General features: G+C 40.5%; 1 protein-coding gene across 3 annotated transcripts; it reads right to left on the minus strand.

Moving 5' to 3' along the window:
* Positions 1-1,589: 1,589 nt before the first annotated feature.
* On the minus strand, positions 1,590-23,838 carry LOC144454287 (uncharacterized). Of its 3 annotated transcripts, XM_078146029.1 has the most exons (8): positions 23,691-23,816; positions 23,405-23,440; positions 20,441-20,495; positions 3,043-3,069; positions 2,766-2,858; positions 2,354-2,429; positions 2,232-2,265; positions 1,590-2,043 (listed from the first exon to the last, which is right to left on the minus strand). In XM_078146029.1, exons 3-8 carry the CDS (start codon positions 20,493-20,495, stop codon positions 1,915-1,917), a joined length of 414 nt encoding a protein of 137 aa, XP_078002155.1. In that variant the 5' UTR covers positions 23,405-23,440; positions 23,691-23,816; the 3' UTR covers positions 1,590-1,914. The 3 variants fall into 3 exon arrangements, 2 of the variants coding, with proteins under 2 accessions (XP_078002155.1, XP_078002154.1); XM_078146028.1 differs by lacking the exon at positions 20,441-20,495 and having other exon boundaries at positions 23,691-23,819; XR_013482659.1 differs by lacking the exon at positions 20,441-20,495 and adding an exon at positions 2,577-2,604 and having other exon boundaries at positions 1,921-2,265; positions 23,691-23,838.
* Positions 23,839-23,885: the final 47 nt, after the last annotated feature.

A 23,885-nucleotide genomic window follows, 5' to 3' on the forward strand; every position in this document is an offset into this window, starting at 1 on the left:
CCCTCTGCCAGTATGGAGACCAGGTCACCACAGTCCTCTGTGGATCACAGGTAGTGGGGAGAGAAAAAGTCAAGAGCACAAATGCTGGCACGTTCTCTGTCTGCCTGTCTGTCTTTCTCTGTCTCTGTCTGTCTGTCTGTCTGTCTGTCTGTCTCTCTCTCTCTCTCTCTCTCTCTCTCTCTCTCTCTCTCTCTCCCCCTCCCCCCTCACTGCCTCTATCAAACTGTGCGCATCTCTTTATCTCCCACCTTCCTCTCCTCAGGATTTCCCTCCAAATACCTGGTGCTATGCATCTGGGGAATTTTATGTCTTCAAAGCAGGGCCATATTTTAAATGGGAGGACAAGGTCAGTAAGAGCCCAGTTTCTGAGAACCCAGATATTCCCTGCCTAGGTTAGGTCTTGAACCATGGGCAGATCTCTTCTGCCTGGTGCCAATCCAACAGATGAAATCAGTTCTGGACAGGATGACTCAGGGTTACTGCCATGTAGTGCTGAAATGACTTCAAATTTGGCACCAGAAGGGAGAAGAACTGTCCTCAGAACAAGCTGGGCCTGAAATGAATGTGCATACCAAGGGTTCAAGTGGGCAAATTCTCAGGTTCTTTTCTGGTGGCATTTGAGGGAAGAGGAATTCTGGCTGGCTCTGTTTCTTTTCTAAACCGAGGTAAATGTGAATTCTGATAAGGAAGTAGCCAAGATGAGTTCATGAAAGAGGTAAGATATCCTAAGGTCCTACTGGCCACCAGAATAAGTAGCTAAAGTCACCTATAACAGCAGCAGCAGCTGGTGAATCTGATGAGGAGACAGCCCAGCAGCCAAACAACTTCCCTGACCCAGCCCAATGGTGCATTGCCTCGATATCTGGGACATTGTGCCCTGCCTGGATTAAGGGGTAACCAGTGTCTCATCCATCAACAATTCTGGGCTCAGAAACAAAGTCAGTGAGGACTCCAAGAAGGTAGAAAGAAATCCCAGAATCAGGAGCCACTGGGTAGCCCTTCATCCCAAAAGTTCCCCAAAACTACACTCAATACTTTGAGCCCACTCCCCCCAGGCACCTTGTATGTTCAGCATGTCCCTGAATTAGAGGATCTTTATGTAACTTCTGTCCTCATTAACACTAACTAATAGCTAATTGATATCAATGGTTGGTTAATTATGGGTAACTGATGGGGGCTCAGGGGCTGCAATGTTCAAACCACAGATCCTTGGGTACCCCTGCTAGGGGGTAAAGTAACATTCTCCTGGAGACCTAACATGCCAGTCTAAGTGCAAGTAGACACAGAGGATGTTACACATGCTTGCAGATATAAAGATAATAAATAGAAAATAAAAGATATAAAATATGTGAGGAATGTCAGAGAAGGCAGAAAATACTAAAAGGTTAGGGTCAGGTGGTGCTCTAGGGAAAGCTACATGGAGGAATTGGCCCCTGATCTGAGGACTGAGGGAAGATGAGGAATCTAAAATGTTCTTATGAATTTGAGTACATTCCATGCATTTCTCCCAGCCTCCCTCCTTTTCAAACACTCTTGAGATGCAAACAATTCCATAATTTACTTTGCCCATAGAAAGAGAACAGAAAAGATGCTATTGCACAAAGTAATATCCTAGTTTATGGGTCCATTGGAACTTGACACTACATGACAAAAATCAATTGTAATTTTGTAATTCTAACACCAAATGCTTTTTTTAAATGTTTTTGCAGTTGTTATTGTTGCTAAATCAGGGATAAGAGTGGACAGTTATGTATTGGTAGATGGCATACCATCGGCCCGATGAAAGAAAGTTGATAGACAGTTGTTCCCTCTCCACCAGGTGTTCCACACCTTCTTGTACATTGGATTCCCAGCCTTCTGTTTGAGGTTCATGCTTTGCACTTTTCCAAATGACCCATCTGTCTCTTCTTGCCCTTAGTGCCAAGCTAGAGTGCTATATATAGTCTGTTTGCGTGTTTCGTAGGCGGTTGTCTTCCCCTTACCCTGGGTCTCAATGTTCAACTGGCTGTAGATCACTCCTTCTTGGTCTTCAGCCCCTGAATTCTGCAGGGAAAATGCAAAGGTGAAGAAGGATCGATGAATATCACTTAGGGTTGTGAGCAAGAAATTATAATGGGTCTATGATGAATGAACAGATGATACCAGGGACTAGATCATATGTTGGGAAGTTGGGGCCAATAAGTTATTTCTGAATTATTTCCCAGGAGAAGGATGGAATCGGGATTACTCACTGATGGGTCAATCTCTTCTTGGCCATGTCTATACCTGGCATGGAGAAGAGACTCTGTCAGTTCCTGAGGTTCCCAGTCATGTATCATATATCCCTTCCCCCTTTTCTTTCCAGAATACTTACTCATGATCTCCTCCTCCAGTACTACATGTTTGAGGGGAGCCAGACACATTAAGGAAGATGCCATCAGCTGGGGATGCTATCAGACAAGCAAAGGGCAAGGGTGAGAAGGTCAATCTCATCATCCTTTCTTCACCATGGTTGCTTTCTGGTGGGTAGAATCTAGGGTCACATGGATGGGTGTAGATAATTCAAGAGATTGGGGAGGTGAGCCAAGTGTCCCTACCTCCTAAGTAACTTCTCCTTGTGGGCCCCTGGTGAGAATGATGACAGGAACACAGATTCTATCAGGATTACAGATGCAATGGACTTTAGAGATTGATAGCTCTTCATTTCACAGATGAGGAAACTGAGACTCCAGCCCTCAGCCCACTGCTGATTTTCTCATGCTTTCACAACCTCCTCTGAAACTCACCAATACAAGGGTGTTGATGACAGAAGAAGGCCAGTAAAAAGAGGAAGAACAGAATGATGATACAGCCAAGGGTGATGAGAGTGGTTCTTGATACTGAGGCAAGGAAGAAAACCAATTGTCAGGCTCCGTTATCCTGAAGGAGTTATCACCTTTGATCACTTTCCCATCCTTCCACTCATTATCAACCCTCTAGAATAAGTGTTAGGCTTGAACCCAGGCTGCTGAGGAGACATGGCCCCCTTTCTCTGGAAACCCTAATTCCTCCCCTAAGTCTTACCTATTCTTAGAGGTATATCCAGTTCACCTGGAAAACAGAATGGAGAAAACAGAATGGGTCATAAGGAAGGGATAAGATATCTCATAAGTATATATGTACAAGGACCCACTCTGGTTCCCTATGACCGTGGTGTAGCGGGGAGAGGAAAAGTCTATGCTGTCACTAATTCTCCACATTCTCAATGTTAGAGTGAAGTTCTTGGTGTTAATTCTGTTTTATTGGGGAAGTGGGAGGATATCCACCCCCAGGGTTGACGTTCCTTCAGTAATACCCCTCTCATCTTTCACTGCAATCTCCAAGGGATCACTAGGCTCTGCCATGACTAAGCTGAGAGCAGCTGAGTGATGGCAACTGTAATTCCCAGTGTGGTTAGTGGTCAAGAGAAATTGAGCCCCAGCCTGGATGGGATTGTGGGTCCCCATTGGTTTCTCATCTCCTTCCTTATACAGAGCAAACCTCATGTTCCAAGATGACCCCTGACATAGGATGATCATATTCCCATCTGGGGCCATGACTCTATGTGGCCAGGCTGAGGAGGTGGGGGGTTGAGGATCATGACTGAAAGTTAAACCAAAAAGCAATAGTAACAAGAATATTTTTTGAAAGGCTGTGGTTCTCCATTGTCCCCCTGGAGGAGTAAAGTATGACTCTCCCAGAGAAGGAACACCTCTACCTTTCACCAGTATCTCTGATGTCTTTGTCCTGTCATGAGCCTTACCATAGAAGGGACATGTGAAGAAGCTTCTCTCCTCACTTGTGCCTCTCTGAGAAGAAGAAATCCTCCTTCTCTCTCCAGTTCCCTAGATCATGGGGCATTGCCCTTTCCAAGCTCTTCCTCTACCATCATCACTTGGCCATCTCTCTCAGTCAGATACACGCTATCCAAAATGATAACCAAATTCAGAGCTGGGTAGCTGTTCTCTACCAATCCCCAGAACCTTCCTAGCTGAAGCAGAAAGATACCCTGAGGAGGAAATAGGAGGAAGCATATGCCAAGGAAGACAAACCATGACTACCACTGCCTTAACCAACATCTCCCCTAAGAGACAGCCTAAGCCACTGAACCCAAGAGCCTTGGGAATAGAAAACCACCAGTTCAGCTTCCAGTTCAACCCCCAAAGACATGACTGAGGGCAGAAATCATTGTAGATAATACCTTCCTTCTCACCACAGGCAGCAATTGCTGACCAGTTGCCACCAACAGACAGATGAGTATTGGAGTCCTGGAATGGTGCCAGTCCCATCCCCAACCTTCACAGCTCTACCCATTGTGACGCCTGGATGTTGTTCAGTCATATCTAACTTTTCATAACCCTATTTTGGGTTTTCTTGGCAAAGATACTGGAGGGATTTGCCATTTCCTTCTCCAGCTCATTTTACAGATGAGGAAACTGAGGCAAACTGTGACTCACCCAGGGCCACACAGTCAGTAAGTGTCCGAGGCCAGATCTGAACTCACAAAGATGAGTTCCTGACTCCAGGCTCAGTGCTCTATGTGCCGTGGCACCACCTGGCTGCCCTTCATTTAATTCCTAGCTTCTCTTCTTTCTCTCCACCTCCACTCCTGCTAGCATCCTGGGGGCTCCAACATACACACAAATGTTCCTTCAAATAGCCCAACTTCCCAGTTCCTCAGTTTACTCAACTTTCATAACCTATCTCCTCTCTCCATCTCATGAACACACAGAAATGGCCATAGCTTCAATCTTGGCATCACCCACAAGTATTCCATTTCCATTTTCATGAACTCTGAAATTCTGTTATGTGATCATGATCTTATATCATCTTACTTTCCCTCCACATTACAGCCCTAATTTCGTCATCACATCAACCTCCATAGCCTTTCCCCCTCAATTCTTTCCCAGGAGCAGCAAAGGCAGTATCCTAACTCCTCCCCTCATGCAGATTAGGCCAGTTGTTTCTTAAAAGGTATAGAAACGTTCCTCCATATTAGATGGGCTCAGGACTAAGGGCTTAATCAGTGGGTGACACTTCCTCAAAGCCTGAGTACAAAGCAGCCACAAAGGTCTTGGGGGCTGGGGAGAAGGGGTTCCAAATGCTTGGCTGGTGAACCTCGATGGGAGCTTCGCTTACCTGAATCTACTCTACTCAAGGGATTTTCATGGCTTATCCTTGTCAAAAACCCTCCTGCTTTGGCCAAGTAAATATTGTTTTGTTAACTGTTAAGTGACTTAGGAGTGTCTGATTTTGTTCCAGTATCCATCTAACCTACCAGACACCTTGCCTGAGTCAGGCCAAGCCCTGAACAATTGGTATAGTCTTGTAGGAAGACTTGAAACATGATGAGAGCATCGAAGTGGGATGGCAGTGCAGAGGAAGGGGAGCCAAGACTGGCCTTCATGTTCCCTGTGGCCATTCAACAAGAAGATGAGATAATTGCTGCAAACCATTTTATGGAGTGATCCAGCCTGTAAGCTAGGCCTCCTCCAAGTTGTAATAATAGTAACAGCTTCACGTTTGTACAGGGCTTTAAGATTTGAAAAGTACTTTGCAAATATTATCTTTACAACGACTCTGGAAAGGAGCTGTTAAGTTATGGAGGTTAAGAGACTTGCCCCAAGTCACACAGCTGGCTAATGTCCTAGGCAGGCTTGAACCCAGGTTTTCATGACTACAAGTCCAGCACTCTATTTCCTCTGCCAACTAGCTGTCTTCTGCTAGGGGATTTCTTCAGAATTTAATTTATCTTAAAAGCAGCATGGAGAGACTATATTTTGAGACAGGGAAAGGAAATTTTTCTGTAGTACAAAAATACTAATTCTGAAGAACTAATTATGTCTGTATCCCAAAGAGATCAAAGAAAAAGAAAAAGGACGTATACATGTAAAAATATCTATAGCAGCTCTTTTTGTGCCGGCAAAGAGTTAGAAATTGAAGGGATGCCCATCAATTGGGGAATGGCTCAACAAGTGCAATATCTGATTGTGATTGAATATTATTGTGCTATAGGAAATGTTGAAGTGGATGGTTTCAGAAAAACCTGGGAAGACCATAATGCAAAGTGAAGTAAACAGCACCAGAAGATCCTTGTACATAGTTCACTGCAACACAGTAATGATGAGCAATTGTGAAAGATGTAGCTACTCTGATTGAGACAATGATCCAAGACAATTCATGATGACTCATGAAAATTTCTATCCACCTCCAGAAAGAGAACAGATGAACTCTGAGTACATAACTGAAGTATAATTTTCTCACCTTATTTTTCTTGCATTTCTATGACATGGCTAATACAGAAATCTGTTGAGAGGATTCTGGTAAGTTGGCAGAGTAGGTCAAAAAATTCCAAGCTCTCCAGATTCCCCCCACAAATGAGATGAAATAGCACCTCAGGGTGAACATAGAGTGGTAAAAATAAATAAGAGTAGGGGCAGAACAGTGGTCCTTCTGGGACAATCAGATAAGATCTGAAGAAAAATCCCAGGATAGATTTATTCCCTATGAAGAGTAAACACATACAGGATAGGTCTACTTAAATAACAAGTGGCAAGCTCTGGGGTTAGCTGGGTTGGGAGGCTGGCCTTGGCCCCAGCCACAGAAACTTTTACCCCTAGCACAGTGAGGAGAGTTGGGCATCTGAGCCAGGGGAAGACTGGGGGAATCTCTGCTGATAAAGAATGCCAGACTCAGCTGTACTGTGTGGAGATATGGCCCTGGGCAAGAAGGAACCAGCACATGCCCGGTGAAGGCAGAAGCAGTGAGGCAGGGATGCTGCTGGCTGTGGGCACTTACAGGAGGCTGGAGGTCTTGGTTTCTGTTCCAGGCCAGAGGGGAGAACTGAGGGAGGATCTGAAGCCAGAAGCACCATCCCCTATACCCCATGACTAAAAGGCGATTACAAAAAACTAAGCTGCCGCAACTAAAAAAATAAATAAATAAACAGGCAAGAGTCAGAGAAAGACTCCAACCATAGAGAGTTACTATAGGAATAGAGAAGATCGGGGTTTATCTTCAGAGGAGAGTACTGAAGCAAAGAAACCCCATTCTACCCCAAAGACTAACATCGAATGGTCACATCCTCAAAAATAATTAATAGAACACAAAAAAAAGATTTTAAAAATCAAATGAGAGAGATTGAAGAAAAAGTAAAAATAAAAATAAGAACAATCCAAGAAAAATGAGAAGATTATGAAAAGAAAGTCAACCAATTAGAAAAGGAGATCCAGAATCTTAAGGAAGAAAATGACTCCTTGAAAATCAGAAAAGGGCAAGTGGAAGTCAGCAAAGTTATGAAAGAATAAGAAATAACAAACCAAAATATTAAAAATGAAAAAATAGAAGAGAATGTGAAACATCTCATGAGAAAAACAACTTATATGGAGAACAAATCAAGAAGAGAAAACCTAAGAATAATCAGACTACCTGAAAACTATGATCAAAAAAAGAATCTTGGTACAATAATACAAAAAATAATTAAAGACAACTGTCTAAAGGCATTAGAACAAGAGAAAGTAGAAATAGAAAAAATCTACCGATCACCACCTGAAAGAGATCCTCTGAGGAAAACCCACAGAAATATCATAGTCAAACTCTGAAACCCCCAGCTCAAGGATAAATCATAATGAGCAATAAGGAAAAAAAAATTTAAATATGATGGTGCCACAATTAGAATCACACAAGAGCTAGTAGTGGTGACACTAAAAGACCACAGATCTTGGAACACTATATATTGAAAAGTAAAAAGACCTGGAGTTTTGGCCAAAAATATCATACCCAGCAAAGTTAAGCATAATTCTGAATGAAAAAAAAAATAGACATTTAATGAAATGTCAGATTTTCAGTGTCTTGTTAAAAAAAAAAAAACCTGAACTTAATAGATTTGCTATACAAAAGCCAAGAGAAATATAAGGTCCATACCAAAGACTAATCACAAGGGACTCAATAAGGACAGACTGTCCACCTTTTGTGTCTGTAAAATGTATCTCTAAGATTGTTATTAATAATTGGTTAGTTTGTAAGAAATATTGGGATAGACCTGAGTATGATATAACTTTAAAAATGAAAACCATTTAGGAACAGCATAAAAAGAGTAATTATCTCATACAAATGAGGTGTAAGAAGAAGAACCAACATACAGGAATTAGATGGGGGAAGAAGGCTGGTAGTTCTGGAAACCTACTTTCATCAGGAATGGATTCAAGAGGGAATAATACACATATATCTAGAAGGGTATAAAAGTCTTCTAAATTCAGAAGGAAATAAAATGCTAAGGTGGGACAGAACAAGGGTGGAATCTCTAGAAGGGAGGGTGAGGGAATAGGTTAACAGGGGGTATAGAAGAATATTTAGATTACTGGGGATGGGAGGATAAGGGAGGGATCCTGAGGTGGGGGGGATAGATTAAGTAATAGGAGGGTAAGGTAATGGGTAGAAGTAAAGTGGAGGAGTCAGGAGGGATAGGAAATAAGAGATACTCACAAAAAGAAAATAAAGATCAGCAGTTTGTTAAGGAAAAAAGAGCAGGGGTGGTAATCATGATCTCAGACAAAGTTAAGGCCACAATAGATTCAATCAAAAGAGAAAAGTAGAGAAACTATGCTATGTATCAGCCCTATTTATCAACATTGTTTCAGATTATTTTAAACAACTACTACACAGCATAAGGTGGGAATGTTGCTGTGGTATAGGAAATGACAAGTTGGTGGACTTGGAAAAATATGACTTGGACTTATGAAGGAAGAGGCTAGCCACCCTCAGAGAAATTGAGGACAAATAATTATAGTATGGTCTCACATAGATGCATATCAATGTATATATCTCTATATGACTTTGATTATCAATATGTAAGTATATGTATGCATAAGTAAGTGTGTGTATGTACAGGTATGTATCTGCACTTAGTTACAGCCTTCTGGGGCAAAAGGGAAGAACAAAGTAAAACCAGACCTTAAATTGTATTATAAAGCAGCAATCATCAAAACTGCTTGGTAATGGCTAAGAAATAGAGTGATGGATCAGTGGAATAGGTTAAATATTCAAGACACAGTAGTCAATGACTATAGTAATATATTATTTGATAAACTCACAGACCTCAGCTTCTGAGATAAAAACCCACTCTTTGAAAAAATTGCTGGGAAAACTGGAAAAGAATATGGCAGAAACTAAGCATAGACCCAAATCTCACACCATATATCAAAATAAAATCAAAATGGGTTTCTTGATTTAGATATAAAAGCTGATACTATAAGCAAACTGGGAGAGCAAGGAATAGTTTACCTATTGGATCTATGGAGAACAGAAGAATTCATGACCAAACAGGAGATAGAAAATATTACAAAAAGCAAAATGGATAATTATGATTACATTAAATTGAAAAGTTTTTGCACAAACAAAGCCAATGCAACTAAGATTAGAAGGAAGGTAGAAAATTGGAAAAGAATTTTTACAACCAGTCTCTCTGATAATGGCCTCATTTCTAAAATATGTAGAGAATTAAGTCAAATTTATAAGAACACAAGCCATTCCCCAATTGATAAATGGTCAAAGGATATGAGCAGACAGTTCTCAGATGAAGAAATTAAAGCCATCTATAGTCATATGAAAAAATGCTCTAAATCACTATTGATTAGAGAAATGCAAATCAAAACAACTCTGAGCTACCAAATCACACCTATCAGATTGGCCAACGTGACAAAACAGGAAAATGATAAATGTTGGAGAACGTGTGGGGAAATTGGAACACTAATGCATTATTGGTAGAGTTGTGAAATGATCCAACCATTTGGAGAACAATTTGGAACTATGCCCAAAGGGCTACAAAAATGTGCATACCCTTTGATCCAGCAACAGCAATTCTAGGGCTATATCCCAAAGAGATCAAACAAATGGGAAAAGGACCCACATGTACAAAAATATCCATAGCAGCCCTTTTTGTGGTGGCAAAAAATTGGAAATTCAGAGGATGTCCATCAATTGGGGAATGGCTGAGCAAGTTGTGGTATATGAATGTAATGGAATACTATTGTACTATAAGAAATGATGAACAGGCTGACTTCAGAAAAACCTGGAAAGACTTGTATGGTCTGATGCTGAGTGAAGTGAGCAGAGCCAAGGGAACATTGTACACAATAACAGCCACATTATGTGATGACTAATATTGATAAACTTAATCCTTCCTAGCAATACAAGGATCTAAGGCATCTCCAAAGGCTTCATGATGGAAAATGCTATCCACATGCAAAGAAAGAACTATGGAAGTTGAATTGTTATTTTTTTTTCTCTTCTGCTGAGTTTTGTTTCCTCTTTCTGATCGTTCCTCCTGTTGGTTCTAATTTTTACTTCACTAATTTGAAAATACGTTTCATAAGAATGTATATGTATAGCCTGTATCAGATTGTGTGCTGTCTTGGGGAGGGTGGTGAGGGGGAGAAAAATTTTAAACTCAAAAGCATATGGAAGTGATTATTGATAAATCAAAGTAAATTAATAAAAAAAATTTTAGAGTGCACAGCAGAGAGCGAAAGAAAACTTACAAGGAGGCAAAGAAAAGATGCATAACTTTCAACACAATGCATTCTATTTATTAAATAGGCTCTCTTGAAATGGACATTTATTGCTGTATATTTTGAATCCTCTGTCACATTCTGCTGTGCACATGGCAATGCTTTATTTTCTTTTCTTATTTTGTATTATTTCAGTTTTAGAATTTGTTTCTTTCTTATTTTGCATTTGCTTAAAACTTAAAAATACAAATAAAAAATACGGAAATGTTTCACATGATTTCACATGCATAATGGGTATCATATTACTTGCCTTCTCAGTGGGTGGAAGAGGAACTGGAGGGAGGAAGTAAATTTGGAACTCAACATTTTTTTAAATGTTAAAAATAAATAGTAATTTTTTACATTAAAAATAAAATCAGTTATCATAATTTTTAAAAAAGTACTAATTGTTCTCAGCTTCAGTGAGAATGCTTGACTTTGTATTACTAATGGTCATTATGCCTAGTTTACTCGGGGGAGGCCTCCTAAGAAAAAAAAAAGACCCCTCCCAGCTGTTAGGGAGTTGGGTTTGAGAAACTTGGTTTTGAATGGTTTTTTAGTAAAGATAATGCATCTGCACCAACAGACTTCATCCTGTCATTGTACATGGACCTAGCTTACTTTTAAGGTGTGGCATGAGGGACCCTGGAAGAGCACACACCTCAATGCTGATCTTTGGAATTTTAGGATTGTCTCACAGCTATGCAGAAAAAACTCTTTCAGTTTTGTTTTCTTGTTTGTTTCTTATTTGTTTTAGAATTTGGAGTCTGAGAGAAGAACCACAGTTTTGCTACATGGATCTTTTGTTTACGGTGGCATAGATGATGCTAAATGCTCCCTAAGAACCCAGAAACATTTCTGGGATTGGGGATATGGACAATTGTCAATTGCGTCCCAATTTGATTTTCTGACGACAGACAGGGGTACTGCAATTGACTATTTCTGCTTTCACCTCCCAACTGTGAACTTTGACACCAGTGATCCTCTGCTTCCAGTGAGGGGCCCTAAAGAGCACATAATTCAAGCCCCAGGAGCTCCCCCAACCCCAGTGGCAATAGCTCCCATCAGAGAGGGTTAGTTATTGTTTCAGTTACTTTATGTCTTTCTTCCAGCACAGGAGGGCAAAGTGAGGATCTGGCAGTAGCAACACCCACAACTCTACCTGAATACAGGAGGACAGTGGCATCCCAGGGCCTCAGCATCCTTCTACAGAGAGGGGCAGAGTGGGACCTACCATTCCAAGAAAGAGATATTCTAGATAAGGGTCTTAACTCATCCATGAGGGGATGAGAGTCAAGACCTGTTTAAGGAAGTATTGGATCTTGATCAGAGTGCCAGAGGTCCCTTTGATTATTTCAAGTCATCCGTGCCTAGCTGAACGGGGTGGTCCAGAGTGGTTTTAGGAAATCAATTCTCCAGGAGTGTTCCTGAGAAACTACACGACTACTGTTCTTTTAAAAGAAGTCAACCATAAAGTATTTGTGTTTTCTCATACTGTGATATTTCCTGTTCAATATTCCTATAAACGTTTCTTCAAAATGCTTTCTGTTAGTTCTGGGAGCCAAGATGGCAGAGTGAATAGGTAGTCTCTCTCACTCTCCCCTATTAACCTCTGAAAACCCAGATAATATCACCCCAGAAAAAAAACCCCTGGAACACCTGAACTAGAAGAAAGACGGGGAGCAGCAGTGCAGCAGCCCAGCACACGGATCTCCCAGTGCCTCAACAAAAACAAGGGAGTCAGAACTACAAGGGGCCCCAGGTGGATAAGTACCCTGCGGCATTTATCTGAAAGGAGGTGAAGAAAACAAGCCAAAGGCTTCCTAAAGCCCGCCTTGCTGATTCCAACCCAACACCAGGTGAACTATCGGGGCCCTGCAGCCTCCAATTGTGAAGAAATCCTGAAGCCCAGGTGGTAGAGCAGGCGAACACCAACACCTGGACCTCTGAGTGCCTCAGTGAGGGCAGGGAGAACCAGTGGAAACAGCTCAAAAAACCACCAGGTCGCACTCCACATCTCCCGGTGCATTAGCACAAACCAGGGAGACAACACTGCAGGGGGTCCCAGGCAGATAAACAACCTGCAGCATCCATCTAAAAGGAGCTGAAGAAAGCTAAAGGAAAGGAAAAGCAGGCAACCTAGAACTGCCTGAAAGTTCCAGCCTTGCTGATTCCAGCCCAACACGAGGTAAGCTGCCAGAAACCTACAGCCTCCAATTGCCAGCATAAGAGGCCCCAGCACACAAAGCCAGTGACCAAGACCTAGGCTCCCAACACAAGAAGCTTGGGTCAGTACCCTCTGTTCCCCAGCAGGAGAGCTCAATCTCTTTAAAGGCCAGGGAATAAAGAAACACCATGAGTAAAAAGAAATACCATAGATTCATATTATGAGAAGAGTGAAGATCAAGACAGAAATTCTGAAGAGGACAACATTGTCAACAAACCCACATCTGCAACAACAAAAGGGAATATGAACTGGTCTGAAGCCCAAAAAGCCTTCTTAGAAGAGCTCAAGAAGGATTTTAATAGTCAAATGAGAGAGGTAGAAGAGTCCTTCAAAAATACAATTGGCCAATTGGAAAAAAAATACACTGAAGAAAACAAGTCCCTAAAAAACAATTGGCCAATTGAAGAAGGAAGTACAAAAACTAACAGAAGAAAACAATCTGTTAAAAACTAGAATTGGACAAATGGAAACTAATGTCTCTATGAGAGAGCAAGAATCAGTCAAACAGAAACAAAAAAATGAAAAAATAGATGAAAAGTAAAATACCTCATCAGTAAAACAACCACCTGGAAAATCGACTCAGGAGAGACAATTTAAAAATTATTGGACTACCTGAAAATCATGATGAAAAAAAGAGCCTGGACAGTATCTTTCAGGAAATCATAAAGGAAAACTGCCCGAAGTCCTAGAACCAGAAGGGAAAATAACCATAGAAAGAATCCACCGATCACCACCTGAAAGAGATCCCAAATTGACAGCCAAGGAATATAATAGCAAAATTCCAAAATTACCAGATGAAAGAGAAGGTGCTGCAAGCAGCCAGAAAGAAACAATTTAAATATCATGGAACCACAGTCAGGATTACACAGGACCTTGCAGCTTCTACATTAAAAGACCGCAGGGCATGGAACATGATATGCCCTAAGGCAAAGGAGCTTGGAATGCAGCCAAGGATCAATTACCCAGCAAAAATGAGCATCATTTTTCAAGGGAGGAGGTGGATATTCAATGAAATAGGAGACTTCCAAACTTTCCTGATAAAAAGACCAGAGCTCAACAAAAAATTTGATCTTCAAGTACAGGACTCAAGAAGGACTTAAAAAGGTAAATGGGACAGAAAGATACAATATGTTGTTAATAAGGGGGGGGCTGTTTAAACCCCTACAAGGGAATATGAGACTTGCAACCCTTGAGAACTGTATTTGTTATTACACCTTGTTAAAGGAGTATACATAAAGAGGGTGGATATTAGTTGACTTTGATGTAATGGTAAAAAAAAAAATCTAATCAAGTGGGTTAAATGGATCCAAATAAGTGGATCAATCTGATCTTAGAAAATGTACTGAGAAAGGAGGAGGCAGACAAGGGTAAATTACATTACAGGAAAAGACACAAAATCCTATTACAGCAGAGGGAAAGGGAGGGGGAGCATTGTTTGAACCTTACTCTCATCAGATTAGGCTCAAGAAGGGCATAATATAATCAGTTAAGTATAGAAATCTAACTTGCCCCATAGGTAGTGGGAGGGAAAAGGGGAAAAGAAAAGGGGGGGAAAGAAGGGAGGGAAGAAGCAGTAAGACTAAAGGGGAAGAAAAGGGAAGGGGATAATAAAAGGGGAAGGGACTGAAGGAGGCGGTGGTCAAAAGCAAAACACTAGTGAAGGGGGAAAGGAAAAAGGAGAAAGAAAAGCATAAATGGGGGAAAGGATGGAGAAAAAGACACAGATAGTAATCATAACTGTGAATGTGAAGGGGATGAACTCTCCCATAAAACGGAAAAGATTGCAGAATGGATTAAAAACCATAATCCTACAATATGTTGTTTACAGGAAACACATTTGAAAAAGAGTGACACATACAGGGTAAAGGTAAAAGGCTGGAGCAGAATATATTATGCTCAGCTGAAGAAAAAAGCAGGGGTAGCAATCCTGATCTCAGACAAAGCAAAAGCAAAAATAGATCTAATCAAAAGAGATAAGGAAGGAAACTACATCCTGCTAAAAGGCACCATAGACAATGAAGTAATATCATTACTAAACATATATGCACCAAATGGTATAGCATCCAAATTCTTACAGGAGAAGTTCAGGGAGTTACAGGAAGAAATAGACAGCAAAACTATACTAGTGGGGGACCTGAACCTCCCCCTCTCGCACTAGATAAGTCTAACCACAAAATAAACAAGAAAGAAGTTAAGGAGGTGAATAGAACATTAGAAAAGTTAGGTATGATAGACCTCTGGAGAAAACTGAATGGGGATAGAAAGGAATATACTTTTTTCTCAGCAGTACATGGCACATACACAAAAATTGACCATGTACTAGGGCATAAAAACCTCACAATCCAATGCAGAAAGGCAGAAATATTAAATGCATCCTTTTCAGATCATGATGCAATAAAAATTATATGTAATAAAGGGCCATGGAAAGATAGACTAAAAAATAATTGGAAACTAAATAATCTAATCCTAAAAAATGATTGGGTCAAACAACAAATCATAGAAACAATCAATAATTTCATTCAAGAGAATGACAATAATGAGACAACATACCAAAACCTATGGGATGCAGCAAAGCAGTTCTTAGGGGAAGTTTTATATCTCTAAATGCTTACATAAATAAAATAGAAAAAGAGGAGATTAATGAATTGGGCATACAACTAAAAAAACTAGAAAAAGAACAAATTAAAAATCCTCAACTAAACACCAAATTAGAAATATTGAAAACCAAAGGAAAAATTAATAAAATTGAAATTAAGAAAACTATTGAACTAATAAATAAAACTAAGAGCTGGTTTTATGAAAAAACCAATAAAATAGATAAGCCTTTGGTTAATTTAATTAAAAAAAGAAAGAAGAAAACCAAATTACTAGTATCAAGAATGAAAAGGGTGAAGCTACCACCAAGGAAGAGGAAATTAAAACAATAATTAGGAATTATTTTGCCCAACTATATGCCAACAAATTTGACAATCTTAGTGAAATGGATACATATTTACAAAAATATAAATTGCCCAGATTAACAAAGAGGAAGTAAAATACTTAAATAACCCCATCTCAGAAAAAGAAATTGAACAAGCCATTGATGAACTCCCTAGGAAAAAATCTCCAGGGCCAGATGGATTTACATGCGAATTCTATCAAACATTTAAAGAACAATTAATTCCAATACTATATAGACTATTTGGGAAAATAGGTGAAGAAGGAGTCTTACCAAATTCTTTTTATGATACAAATATGGTGTTGATACCTAAACCAGGAAGAGTCAAAATAGAGAAAGAAAATTATAGACCAATTTCTCTAATGAATATAGATGCAAAAATTTTAAACAAAATACTAGCAAGTAGATTGCAGCAACTTATCACAAGAATAATACACTATGACCAGGTAGGATTTATACCAGGAATGCAGGGTTGGTTCAATATTAGGAAAACTATCAGCATCATTGAGCATATCAACAACAAAACCAACAGAAACCACATGATCATCTCAATAGATGCAGAAAAAGCTTTTGATAAAATACAACACCCATTCCTATTAAAAACACTAGAAAGCATAGGTATAAATGGAGTCTTCCTTAAAATAATAAATAGCATTATCTAAAACCTTCAGCAAGCATTATATGTAATGGGGACAGGCTAGAAGCATTTCCAATAAGATCGGGGTGAACCAAGGATGTCCATTATCACCCCTGTTATTCAATATTGTACTGGAAACCTTAGCTTTAGCAATAAGAAAAGAAAAAGAAATTGAAGGCATTAGAATAGGCAAAGAAGAAACAAAGCTATCACTCTTTGCAGATGACATGATGATATACTTAGAGAATCCTAGAAAATCAAGTAAAAAACTACTTGAAATAATAAACAACTTTAGCAAAGTTGCAGGCTAAAAATAAACCCACATAAATCATCAGCATTTCTATATATTACCAACAAAGCCCAACAGCAAAGCAGAGAAAAGAGATAGTAGAATCCATTTAAACTTACTGTAGACATTATAAAATATTTAGGAGTCTACCTCCCGAAACAAACCCAGGAACTCTATGAACACAATTACAAAACACTTTTCACACAAATAAAATCAGATCTAAATAATTGGAAAAAACAGCAGTTGCTCATGGTAGGCGAGCTAATATAATAAAAATGACAATCCTACCTAAGCTAATTTATTTATTCAGTGCCATACCAATCAAACTACCAAGAAATTATTTTATAGGGTTAGAAAAAATAATAACGAGATTCATTTGGAAAAACAAAAGGTCCAGAATATCAAAGGAACTAATGAAAAGAAATGCAGGGGAAGGTGGCATAGCAATTCCAGATCTTAAATTGTAATATAAAGCAGCAGTCATCAAAATTGCCTGGTACTGGCTAAGGAATAGGGAGGTGGATCAATGGAATAGGTTAAATATGCAAGACACAGTAGTCAATGACTATAGTAATCTATTATTTGATAAACCCAAAGACCCCAGCTTCTGGGATAAGGACCCACTGTTTGAAAAAAACTGCTGGGAAAACTGAAAAGAATATGGCAGAAACTAGGCATAGACCCAAATCTCACACCATATACCAAAATAAAGTCACAATGGGTTCATGACTTAGATATAAAGGCTGATACCATAAGTAAACTGGGAGAACAAGGAATAGTTTACCTATCAGATCTATGGAGAACAGAAGAATTCATGTTCAAACAGGAGATAGAAAACATTATGAAAAGCAAAATGGATAATTTTGACGACATTAAATTGAAAGGTTTTTGTACAAACAAAGCCAATGCAACTAAGATTAGAAGGAGGGTTGAAAATTGGGAAAGAATTTTTACAACCAGTCTCTCTGATAAAGGCCTCATTTCTAAAGTATATAGAGAATTAAGACAAATTTATAAGAACAAAAGCCATCCCCCAATTTATAAATGGTCAAAGGATATGAACAGACAGTTCTCAGATGAAGAAATTAAAGCCATCTATAGTCATATGAAAAAATGCTCTAAATTGTTATTGATTAGAGAAATGCAAATCAGCACAACTCTGGGGTATCACATCACACCTATTAGATTGGCCAACATGACAAAACAGGAAAATGATAAATGTTGGAGAAGATGTAGGAAAATTGGAATGCTAATACATTGTTGATGGAGTTGTGAAATGATCCAACCATTTTGGAGAACAATTTGGAACTATGCCCAAAGGGCTACAAAAATGTGCATACCCTTTGATCCAGCAATAGCACTTCTAGGGCTATATTCCAAAGAGATCAAACAAATGGGAAAAAGACCCATATGTACAAAAATATTCATAGCAGCTCTTTTTGTGGTGGCAAAGAATTGGAAATTCAGAGGATGCCCATCAATTGGGGAATGGCTGAGTAAGTTGTGGTATATGATTGTAATGGAATACTATTGTGCTATAAGAAATGATGAACAGGCTGACTTCAGAAAAACCTAGAAAGACTTATATGGTCTGATGCTGAGTGAAGTGAGCAGAACCAAGAGGACTTTGTACACAATAACAACCACGTTATGCAATGACTAAGATTGTTAAACTGAACCCCTTCTCAGCTTTATGAGGATCTAAGATATCTCCAGAGGCCTCGGGATGGAAAATGCTGTCCACATCCAAAGAAAGAACTATGGAAATCAAATTATTTTTACCTTCTGTTGAGTTTTGTTTTATCTTTCTGATGGTTCCTCCTATTGGTTTTAATTTTTACTTACAACTTCACTAATGTGAAAATATGTTTAATGGGTATGTAAATGTAAAGCCTATATCAGATTGTGTGCTGTCTTGGGGAGGGTGGGGGGGGAGGAAGGGGGAGAAAAATTTCCAACTCAAAAGCATATGTAAGTGATTGTTGATAAATCAAAATAAACTAATAAAATTTTAAAAAATGCTTTCTGTTAGAGATATGCCAAAGGGCATGAAAGGGGCTCTGCCAGTTTGGTCATTTCTCTCTTTAAACTAGAAATATTCAGATAGAGACTAATGATGAATTGACTTTAAAAATTATTTCCAGCAGACTAGTGCCCAAATTGAAGAGCTTAGTAAATCTATTTTTAATTTGGTATGCCATCGGCCATGGATGTCTTCCAAAGCTTTGACCTCCTCTTCTTTTTTCCCTCTATTTCAACATCTCACTTGGTAAAGCCATTGGTTCCCAAAGATTGAACTATTAACTCTATGTAAATAGTTCCTAGGTCTATTTTTCCAGCCTTGTTCTATCTTTCCTAAATTACTGTCCCATATCACCAACTCTCTCGGTAGCTAGGGAATTCAGTAGGTAGAGTGCTGCACTTGGAGTCAGGATGGTGAGTTCAAATCCTGCCTTGAACACCTACTAGCTAAGAGGCTCTGGGCAAGTCACTTAACCTATAGGCCTCAGTTTTCTCTTCTGCAAAATAGGGAGAATATTTTGTCATGAGGATCAAATGAAATAATTTCTAAAGCATTTTGCAAACCTGAAGGTGCTATAGAAATTGTGTGACCCTTCTCGGCACTGTTCTAAGAATTGAGATACCAAAAACAAAGAAAGAAACAAAACTTAAGTGAGTAGGGTTTTCACTGTGCCACCCAGTGCACAGAACATGGTAAGCACTAAGTAAAAGCTTACCAAGTGGCTGATATACTGAGATGCACACCCTCCATACCCTCCCTGTCCTCTGTAGGAGGCCCCAGCACAGGGGTTCTTCAACTGCAGTCCTTGAACTTGTGAGGTTCTTTTAACATTTTGATAATCTTATCACAATATATTGGGTTTCCTTTGCAATCCTTTGTATTACATTTTATGCATTTAAAAACATTATTCTGAGAAAGGATGCGTGGGTTTAATTAGCTTGCCAAAGAGGCCCATAATACCAATAAGGGGAAGTATCCCTATCTAAGAACCAGTGCTGACCCTGTCTGAGGGGCTCCTCTCAACTCTCAAGACACCCCTCTACCTCTTGGTCTTCTCTCCTGCACAATGGAGCCAGATCCACCTTCTCATCTGTCCCAGAGATCTACATGGCAGTGCTGGCCTCTGACTCTCTGCAGATTCAGAGATCCAAAATACTTGTAGATATAGTTCTTAAGATCCTGGGTTGTCTCAAACAGTAGGTTGGATTCATCCCAGGATGCAAGTGTAGTCGTATTGTGTAAGAGCTCTGAGTTCTCCTCCTTGAGCAAAATGTAAATCTATATCAGGGTAGTTAAAGTGATGTCTGACTTCTTGCAATTGAGGGTCACATTGCCCCCTGGGGCCGTGATAAATGTCTTTGTGGACTGAGAGGCTGGGCTTGAGGAGAGAGCCTAGAAGAGAGAGCACACTTTACTAGGAGTCAGAATACTTGGGTTCAGATCCCAGCTCTGCTTGGTCTGGGTGGCCATGGACAACTTGCATTTCCTCCATTCCCAATTATGTCATCCATACAATGAGGCAATCTCACCTAATAATCTCTGGTCCCCTTCCAGAGTTTCTTTCTAATCTATGAATCCAAAATGGAAACCTCCCCAATGAAGCCCAACCTACACCTTCCTTTCTCCTAACTATGATGACTCACAGTGGGGAAAATTGATGTAAGTCCCCCTTTCCTTTTAACCCTTGTGAACTACAGAAAGATCAATTCCTAAGCCAAGCCCTTGGTTCAGAATGCGATCAATAAGTCTCAAGTCCCAAGTTCTAGAACAATCTCCACTTACTTGTTGCATGGTCTAGGCAAAGCCTCTTGCCTTCTCTGAGACTCATTTTCCCCATCTGTAACAAGAGACCCCAAGATTTCAAACCGGGAGAACTGGAAGGATGCTGGTGTTCCTAATAGAAATAGGAAGTTAGGAATGGGGCTTTTTCTCTCTGAGAGAGGAGAGTTCAGACTTGGAACTTGCCAATTTTGAGATGACTAGAGTTATTTGTTGCCCTTTATTCTCAAAAAGGACCAAAGTGACATCACTACGTTGGGGTCAAAGTACTATGTGTCTGACTGTGGCTGACCAGACCAGTATGAACTCAGGAGATTCTAGCACAGGTCAGGCACAAATAGTCCATATGAATATTTGGAGTGGAGACATCCTCTAACTTTGCACAGATCACATTTCTAGATGACTAGAGGACATAAAGTTCAGAAGGTCCAGTACCAAGAAATGGTAGGGCTGTATAGTGACCTGGAAGTCACCTGAGTAGAGATGATGATTTAATCAAAAGAGATGATGAAATGGCTGAGTATATAGAGAGAAGGCAAGGGGACCAGTGACAGAGGCATGAGGAATAGATTCATGTGAGGTCATGTTATAAATGATGATCCGACAAAGGAGACTGAGAAGCAATGAGGTAGGAGAAGAGCAGTCACCAAAATCTGGGAGGAGAGAGCATTAAAGGAGAAAAGATATTCACCACTATCAGAAACTGGAGAGAGTCCAAGAAGGATTAGGGATGAGAAAAGTCCATCGGATTTGGCACTTAAGGGAAAAGTGGTCATTTTAGAGAGGGTACTTTTGAGTGATGAGGTCCAAAGTCAGATTGAAAAGTGAGAGGTAAGAGGAAATTGAAGCAAGAAGTATAAACAACATTTGTTAAGCATTTAGCTGTGACTTGGAGAAAAAAAAGATCATAAGTCAGAGGAACATTTTTGTTCATTTTCATACGGGGAGGGTTGTGATTTTTGATTTTTAGACAGCAGGAAAGGAGCAAAGTGATGGGGAGAGATTGAAGGTTGGAAGGTGGGGAAGAGGATGATCATGAGGGTGAATTTCTCGGAGAGGGCAGGATGGATTGGTCAAGACAAGCAGAAGGACCACTAGGAGGAAAGAATGTCTCTCCTGTATGGATCACAAATGGGCACACAATCTGGTCAGGGAAAGAGCATTAAAGTAGAGGTCAAAGGAAACAGCTTCCAAGATTACTGCTATGTGGTGCCTAGGAAAGGGCACTAAATTTGAAAGCAGATAGCATCAGTCCAAATTCCAAGACTTCCACTTATGATCAGTGTGGCCACTTAAACCTCTGGGTCTTCTGATCTTCATCTTTAAAATGAAAGATTAGACAAGTGGAGCTGTGAAGTCCACTCTAAGATATAAATCTATGCACCCCTTATATTGGATAGCTAGGGGAATTTACGGAACTCTTGCTTTCCTTGCCTGGAAAATAAGACGATTGACCTAGATCGATGTATCAATCCATCAACAAACATTTATTAAACACCTACTATATAGAGGGCACTAAGCATTTATTAAGCACCTACCATGTGCCAGGACCTGGCTAGGTACTTGGACTACAAAGACAAAAGCATAATAGTCTTTGCCCTTAAGGGGCTTACGTGCTAGCAAGGTAGACTAGAGGCACACAGATAAGTCTACATAAAACAAATGAAAAAATACAAACTAAACTTGGAAAGGAACACATTGGAGGGGGTGGTGTAGAATGTGGTCCTCTAGCTGAGTCTTGGAAGAAAACAGGGATTCCAGAAGGCAGAGACATGGAGGATAGCCAGTACAAAGTCATGGAGGTGGGAAATCAAGTGCCATGTGTGAGGAAATAGCAAGAGAATTTCTATTTGATGGGGCCATTGGAGATTTTTGAGTGTGTAGGAGTTCCATCAGATCATTGATTTACAGCAGGAAGGAACATCAGAAGTCATTTCACTCAACACCCTCATCTTAAAGCTGAGGAAATGGGCTGAGATAGGTGTGATGGGCCCCAGGTCATAGAGCTAGCAAGTGTCAGAAGCTTGTTTGAACCTAGGTCTTTCTGAATCCAAGCCCAGCATTTGAGCCATGTGGAGAAAAGATAAGTGAGAGTTTTCCTTACTCATTGAACATGAACATATAGTGTTAAAGAGCAGAAGAGATATCTTGGGCCTCAGTGGGACAAAGGCAAGCAGTACTTCTCAGAATCTGAGCCAGGTGAACTGGAAGACATGGGGAGGGGATGACAGCAGCAGGGCTCATGGGGGGCACCACGCCAACACTGGAGCCTTGGTAATTATCACCTCCCAGTGAGGCTTCTGGGACTGAGCTGCCAGGACCACCCTTCTTCCTCCCAAGCCTTAGGTGTTTTATCTCAGTTCCTTCTTCCCTGGCATCCCCAGCTGCCATGCGATGCCCTACCCACCATTCAGGGACATTGGGAGAAACACACTGTACCAAGCTTAAAGCACTATGTGAATGCAAGTTTTATTGTAACACTCTATTGATATTACCAGCATCATTAGCTTCAGGTTTCACTGAACCATTATTAGGTGGTCCTCTGATCATCATACAGGCCAGAACTCTGAATTAGGAGTCCCATACTCCTGAAAGGAAACTCATTCTCTAGGCTGGGATATAACTATCTTCTCTATAAATTTTCTGATGAGATACTGAATCCAACATTGCTGGAACCCTTGGTACCAGAGGGTGTCACATTTGTGTCCAGGAAGGCCACAGACCTGTTCACAGCACAGGGAGAGCATCTATGGAGGGGAGCTACAGTCTGGGCAGGCCCTGCCCCTCCCTCTCATTGCCCTAACTCCTGCAGCCTTTACCCTTGCATTCCTCTGGGAGTGACTCTTGGCAGCTCACTACAGACACCCCCTCAATCCTCTTTCTTCTGGGGTGATGACTACTCCTGGAAAGGACTGTCTACACTAAGGCAGGAGAAGGGGTAGGGAGTGCTCGGGGGAAAAGACTCACCCTCCTGTGCTCGGATCCTCTGGCTCAGACATAGCACTATGAAAGAGACACTCTTGTGAGACACTGCCCAAAATGGTGCTCACCCTCTCACCCCACATCTTTTCCCCATGTCACTAACGATACCTGGGTTCTATTTTTCTGGGATGCCAAAAATTTTTACACCAATGACACTCAAAAGCCTGAACAGCCTGCTCTTTCCTCCACAACTCACTGTCCATGGGCCTTACTGGAATCATCCCATCATCCCCTACCTCATCCACCTCTATCCCTGGCCCCTTGTACTCACCAAGACAGAGCAAGGAGGAGAGGGTAGAAGCCATGGTGCAGCCCAAGCCCTGTCCTTAGTTGAATGATCTCAGCTGCCCAGAGGAAAGGAGGAGGGACCAGGGCTGAAGCTTGGGTCCAGGATGTAGTGGCAGAGGCTTCTGTCTCCACCCCCTAAAACCGGTTCCAATTGTTTCCCCTCTGAAATGGGTGAAAT

This window comes from Phascolarctos cinereus, unplaced genomic scaffold (assembly GCF_003287225.1).
Source record: "Phascolarctos cinereus isolate Bilbo 61053 unplaced genomic scaffold, phaCin_HiC Scaffold_726;HRSCAF=1367, whole genome shotgun sequence".
Lineage (NCBI taxonomy): Eukaryota > Metazoa > Chordata > Mammalia > Diprotodontia > Phascolarctidae > Phascolarctos > Phascolarctos cinereus.